This window comes from Belonocnema kinseyi, chromosome 1 (assembly GCF_010883055.1).
Source record: "Belonocnema kinseyi isolate 2016_QV_RU_SX_M_011 chromosome 1, B_treatae_v1, whole genome shotgun sequence".
Taxonomy (NCBI): Eukaryota; Metazoa; Arthropoda; class Insecta; order Hymenoptera; family Cynipidae; genus Belonocnema; species Belonocnema kinseyi.
In genome coordinates, this window is record NC_046657.1 from 50,239,074 (window position 1) to 50,246,379 (window position 7,306).

The 7,306-nt window shown below is 33.1% G+C and overlaps 1 protein-coding gene across 1 annotated transcript in view; it reads right to left on the minus strand.

Moving 5' to 3' along the window:
- Nucleotides 1-6,350: 6,350 nt before the first annotated feature.
- The window catches only part of LOC117173632, a 9,316-nt gene continuing 8,360 nt past the window's right edge, over nt 6,351-7,306 (minus strand). The window contains exon 2 of the mRNA XM_033362275.1: nt 6,351-7,059. Coding sequence (XP_033218166.1) covers nt 6,365-7,059 — 695 coding nt within the window. The 3' untranslated portion in view covers nt 6,351-6,364. The remainder of the gene's footprint in view (nt 7,060-7,306) is intronic.

Consider the following 7,306-nt stretch of genomic DNA (forward strand, 5'->3'; position numbering starts at 1 on the left):
CAAGAAGCTAGGGAAAGGGGTTCGTCCATCCTTGTAGAGCCCCGCATGCAAGGATAAGGCTGCATAATCTGAGAGGTCGCCCGGTATCCCAGAGTGACCGTTCTCGACACCTCACCCAGGTGCCATTCAGATTTCGGAACGGTTTTCACACCTCCGCTTGGGGGTTAATTCCTTTGGGACCACCTCTGGACAATTTTCCGCGACTGCATATTTATTTTTGTAACCATATTCAGCAGTAACCCTTGGTACAAGGACCCTCCATCCGCAAACCGAGGATCATCACTTTTTTGAAATGCTCAAAAGTAATAATTATTTATTCATTAGAATATGCATGTTTTATAAAGAAGTTCATAATTGATCATACTTTGACTGTGTAACATGCGAAAAATATTAATTATTTATTTATTCGGGTATCTCCGAAATGAAATTTTTTCCTATGAAATTTTGCAATATACTTTAGGTAGTATCTCACGAAAATTTCAGCGTGTACCGTCAATAAGTTTTTGAGATATAACAAATAATTTAGAGCCGTGTTACTTTGAGCGCGAGCTGCTGCATCGTCATACCCATTCTACCACGAGCATGTAAAGTCGAGTTCGTTAACTTACGCAATCGTGGCTAACATATTCAAACCTAGGACAAGGAGAGTAAATTTTCACTTTTAATTGGTGATTTTGCACGGGTTTAATGCAATGTAACTTTTGTGTCCCCTTTACTATTACGTAATTTTCAAATTGAACTTTTAAAACTTCAGCAGCTGCTTCATAATCTCGATCATTTTTGTAAATCACCGATATATTAGAAAAACACCCGTCCTTCTTTGACCATTCATACAATTCCAATGCCGAACTTATTTGACTATCTGCACTCATTTGTAGACTTGTTCTTCGTGCTTTTCTTTTCAGAGCCTCACCTGCTCCGACACAAGGACCTTTTCCAGGTGTGGTGGCTTGAAAATTCCACTTTGCAGAACGACCGAAATCTTGCTCATGGTGATAAATGGTTGAAAAATGTTTCGCGTTTTTGAATTGCTGGGGCGCTCCGCCCGAAAAATAAATGCATTCACTCAGATTTGGATAGAAGCTCGAAAGAATAAAAACCAAAGTCTTGTGCTTAATTGAACCATTATTTTTGCAATATAAAACTATTGGGACAATTGTTGCCTTATCGTTATTCCAATGAACACCAGGGACAGCATTTTGGAAAACAAACGCATAATTTTCTGCAAAATCACAAATTACAAGACATTGCTCAACTTGCAAATTTTTTTCTACATTTTTGTATCAAGTTTCCTGTTCAGTCACGATAAAAGAATGAATAAGGAATGCTTTACCGGATTCGATAAACTTTTGAATAAATTGTTCAGTTGAAACTGTTAAAGATTGTTTAGTTGATCTAGGTTGTGGAAACCACTGTTTGTAACTTATCTGCGGAACGTTACTTTTATCAGAAACTGTCGACAAAATATTGGACAAAATTTGGAATGTGGGACATTCTTGATATTGTCCAAAAAAACATTTCTCTGTCGGATTTGGGCAAAGTGAAAGCAATAAAATATCTTGATAGTTGCTTACAGGATGGTTTTCTTTTTTCATCAAATTCACGATGTTACTTCCTGTGAAAGAAGGAATTATTATGGTACTATCTTTTTAATATTACTGTGAAGTATAACTAAATATTTAATTGTGTCTTAGAATTTTTGATGTTTTTAAAAGGGAAGAAACCAGGCGAAAATAATGAAAAACTTGATAAACAAATTTAAAAATTGGAGTTTACTGATTGGTTTTACGATCATTTAACTTAACTCAATATTTGCGTTAAATAATATAGAATTTTATCAAATAACTTTTTCTACGCTGTTTAAATAATACCATTAGTTTCATATTTTCATGGATGGGACAAACGCAAACAATATGTGTTTCGCCTGAACCAGCCAAAATACAATGCTCTGGTATGAGCGAGAAAAATTTACGCAAGCCAACTTTCATATTAGTATTTTCCTTAATGAATTTCAAGTATATTTCTTTCAAGTTTCCCAATATTAAACGTTTTTGGAAAACATCGGATTTCCCATTTATGTTCACCGATTTTGTATCTTTTTGCCCAAGCACTGGAGAACTAACATTGTCGTATTCATAAAACTCTTTAATTTTAGTTTCTGTTTTGGCAGAAATAACTTTACCTGCAATTAAATAAACCGATAAATTTCAGTTAAAAAAATTTTTAACATGGCTTACGTTGAATGTTTATGCAGCTAAAAACTATTAAAATTAATTAATGAGTAATGACTTTAAAATTCGAACTACTGGTAACCAGCTCTGTTGGGAGGTGTTGAAAAATTCCCTCTCTCAGTGTAAACTCTCGAGCTTTGTGTATGAAGTAATGCGAAGTATTCATTAATTTAGCTGCCTTACGCACAGACCATTTTGTTCCCAAAACTGTCAATATTTGAATTTTCTCTTGCTGGATTTTATTTGGGTCATGAAACTTTGCTTTCAATTCAGAAATAAACTGAGGACTATGTTCATATTCATCCTGCAATAAGTAAATATGACACAAATAATTAAATGTAAAAAACATTGATAATTAATGAAAAATTTCCAAAACATCAACTCACTTTGGATTCAGAATCGGAAAGCAAAAAAATGTCGTCATCTGAGATGTCAGGGTAAGATTCACTTGAATTCTCAGGGTTAGAGTTGAAGTCATTTGACGTTTTTATACTGTCTGAATAAATTAATCACATACATAAAGAAATAATAACGCGATTTGGAGAAAATTTGACCAACTAATAAAGCAAGTAATCGCTCGTTTCTCTAACGCACTGATTCCCGATTTTTTGTCTACACGGTGCACACAAAACATCGCTTGATCTTAAAAATTGTAATTTCTCTAAGATCAATTTTGACGGGTGGCGTAAATTGGTCCTTTGACTTTTTAAAGAGTGCGTTTTTTCATTGAAGGGATTACAACCCTGGTTTTTGAATTTTACTACCGACATTTTTAACAAAAAATGCAAAATACAAAATGAAACACTGCGTGAGTGAAACTGAACTGCCAACTGTCAGAAATCGACGCATTCAAGAAAAATGGCAAATGTGAAAAACATCGTGTTTTGTTTTGGTCGTGGTGTCAACAAACAAGATTTTTGCCTCCGCTAGACACAATCTTAGAAAAAGGTCGTACGTGTATGAACAATTAACAATTATGCATTTCATTATAAAACATGCAGATTTTAATGAATAAATAATTGTTACTTTTGGCAATTTCAAAAAAGTGATTTTCATTGTCGCAAGTCCAAAAAAATTTATTTTTTTATTTTTAATGTATTTTTTTACGACTAAAAACAAAATCTACGCATCCTATCGAAAAGTGATTCATTATAAATTTGTAGGTCTTTCCAGTGTAAAATTAAAAAAGTTGTTATCAGAAGCTTGTAGGGTTTCTGAGTACTATAAATAATTGTACATAGAATTTTAAAATCTTGAAAAAAATGTGGTTTTAAAACTTTGTGGTACGATCAAATTTTGAATTTTTAACTTTTCGTCACGAGGATAAATTGCTTGAGTTTCCTAGTACTATGAATAACCGTTCATAGAATTTTGAAATCTTAAAAAAAGGTGGTTTTAAAAATTTTGAGAAGGTGTTCACTTTTTGAATTTTGATTAAAAAAGGCTGGCTAACGAACCTGACCTTTATTTTAGGACACTAATATTGTATACCAAAGGCCAATCCAATCTGTCTATTCTTTCGAAAGTAATCGTGCTGACAAACTGAAAATCTACAGACTCACACATATACATACAGAGACACACAGTCAGACAGACGCATTCGTAAAAACCTGTTTTTCGGATTGAGGGGGTTCCTAAACGTGGACATTTGACAAAAACGGGGGGGGGGGGCAATTTTACATAAATCTAATACGTTCTCTTGATGAGAATGTAAAAAACTACTCTGCACAGTCAAACTGAATTTAGAAAGGAGCTAATCTGAAATGGAAAATAAAGGAAAATGGGGTACAGTGCTAGGAAATAGGAGAATATACTCGTTAAAGTACGCAAACTATGAGGTACTTCTGGCAGATTATGAAAGTGGCATGAAATTGCTAATGAAAGGAGTTGAAGAATATGTGTGAGAGATAGACCTGACAGTGAATGTAGCGAAAACAATTATAGTAGGTTTGAGGAATAGAAAGAGTGAATTAAAGTACGACTGGAAGATAAATAAGGAAATAGTAGAAATGGTAGACAAATTTTGCCATGTAAGATTATGGGATGAGGCGGGAGCTTCTGCAGGTGAAACAAAGGAGGGAAGCATGGCTCTTTGATTTGCTGGTATGGTCAGTGATGTGTGACGGGATAGAGATTTAGGAGAGAAAGGAGTACAAGAAGGTATAAAACATGCTAGAGAGATTTCTGAGATGGGTTATGGGAGTGAGTTGGAGCTGCCCAGGTTATCTGCTGAGAGAAGAAACAGAAGGGAAATTTAATGATAAGACAGAGAAAAAGAATTTCGAATTTGGAAGCAAAACTTAAGAGCAATAATGGTAGCCAAGTTGCACAAGTATGCCTACAGGAAAAACTAAATAGACAGAGGACAGGAAACAAGGAAAATTCAAGATGAGAGGAGGAGAGATGGCTAGGTTGAAGCGATGGAGAATGTGTGTCGATGTGAGGTAATGGAAGGAAGTAGAGGGAAAAATGAATAAGAAGAAGGAAGAGAAGACATGGAAAAAATGATAGAATTAAAATTCAACCAGTGGTATAGAATTGTTAAGAGTAAAGGGATCGCAGAATATTTGAAAAAGTCGAAAAATGAGTGCATGTATTCCAGGATGGGTTTTCAGAATGGGATAATGTATGAATGACTCTAAAGATTGGTCGGTAAAGAAATGAAAGCGTGTAGGTTATGTGGTCATGAAAAGAAATTGTGGAACCACGTGTTGGAGATATATACATGGAAAGAGAAATGAGGAAAGAGTGTGGTAGATAGAGTTAGTGGAATATTGAGCGGTTTTGGACAAGGGTAAAAATGGATGAAGAGTCTAAAAAACTAATTCAAGAGAAATATGTGTAATTAAAATTAGTGCTTTTAGTAAATAATAAAATACAATACCTATTTGAAATTTAGAAATTCATAGAATTCATTTTAAAAATTCATAATTATCTTGAATTGCTTTAGAATTCTAGAGATTTATTTAAATTATTTCAAAATCCTCCCAAATCGTTGTAATTAATTGAGTGCCATTATTTATAAAAATTCTTTTGAATCCTGTTCAAATTCCTTGAATAATGAATTTGTTAACTTACATTGAGTTCCTAAAACTATATAGTTCATTTTGTTGAATTATTTTGAATAATTTTGAATACTCTTGAATGCCTTTCCACTCTCTGGTTTCTTTGACTTGCTTAGGATTTCTTAAATTCGCAAATGTTAAATAAATTAAGAAAGGAGTTAGTTCCTTAAAAAAATGACTGTAAGATAATTCTTTAAATTTATTTAAAAAAATTTAAGTGCTTTTATTCTTGGAATCTTGTAAATTCTTTGATTTATTTTGAATTATTTAAACCCTTTACAATTTTTAAAATCTAATTATATTCTTTATAATTGTTTTAATTCTTAGAGTAAAAAACTTTCACTATTAAAACAATGCATTACGTACATTAAACCCAACTGCTCAAAAAAATAATTCAAAAGATTGATATTTAAGACATTTTAATTATTTTGAATAATTTTGAACCTTATTGCATTGTTTAAATTTTATGAAGTCTTCGAAAATATTTCCAATTCATTGATTTGTTTTGAATATATCAAAGCCTTCTTAAATCTTTTTGAATTCTTTAAATTCTTACTTTCATTTTTTTTCTGTTATTGAATCTTTTCAATATGTTGTTTAATTTTTTTAATTCTTTTAGATTATTTTAAGTTTTTCGCTAAATCTTTACATTTGTTTTAAATCTCTGAATTCGTCTGAATGCTGCCGAATTAATTTTGATTATTACCCATTTTAATTTTTTTCGGTTCCATTCTTTCAATTCTTTTAAATGATTTTTCATCCTTCTCTTTCTTTCGAATCATTCTTAAATTTCTTGATTTTTTCCAAATGCATTTAAATATAAAAATTAAGCATTATATCATATTTTAACCTAAAAAAACTATTCTAGATTCTTCAGAATTCATTTGATTTGTGTAAATTCGTTCAATCATGCTGATTTCATTCAATTGCTTAAACTCCTCAGGGTTCTTCAAGCTCGTTTGAATTGATGAACGATTAAAGATTTGCGAATTATAACACAAATACTTTTTATTTCAATACTAGTCATATAGAACACTTTTATTCAAATTTAGGTCGCAACCATTGAGTTTAAGTTTCACATTTGTTAAGGCAACGGTGTAGAGGAGTGAGTTTTATATTAACTACTTCATAAAACGACATGATTGTTTTTCGGGGACCTATTGGAGTCCAAGCCATTTCATCCTTCTCCATTGCAGTGACATTATGGCTATCCATGTATACTTTAACACGTTTTAAATCACTCTTAATGCGTTTATAAATTCCAGCAAAATAATCATAACTTTCCAATATTGCAACTGCGATGCCATTGTGCGTCGATAACACAATGTGTTCTGTGCTTGGTAAAGAATCATACTTATGCTTACTTCCTACTATGATTTTTAGTGAGTTATCTTGAACAAAAGTGTGCCTTCGAAGTTCGAATATTTGCCGTGGATTTTTTCGGGAGATTACGCGAAGAAATTCAAGTTGTTCAAATCCGCAGCCGAGTCCGTCAGGAGAAGGAAGCATCGTAGGTGATTTTAAAAACCTAGTTAGAAAAGGTCGTATGTAAGGAGGAGACCGACTGTGAGGAGGAGACCTGGACCTGGCACGAAGAGGAGAATTGGGCCTGGAAGGGGGAGGAGATTCGACGGGAGGGTTATTCAGGTCAATCACTGGTCTACGATTTCTTTTAGGCGAAGAAGATGCAGCTGAAGGTACGCCACGAGGCACATCAGGAGCACTGTTGACATTACGTGAAAATGAAGACGGAGAACCGATATCTGCAACCAGAAAGAAAATATTAAATTTTTATTAACTTTAGTAGATTTGATTGTGGTTAAGTTTACAAAGATTTTTACATGAAATGTTAATAAAAAGCAACATTAAACCATTTATTGTTTGCTTCGAGGCCTACATAATTGTTGATAATACGAGGGTAGTTCAATAAGTCCTTAGAATGACCAACAGATGGCGCGCGAATCACTCCAAATCATCTGTTTTCAGTCAGCACCACTCCCGACTAGATAT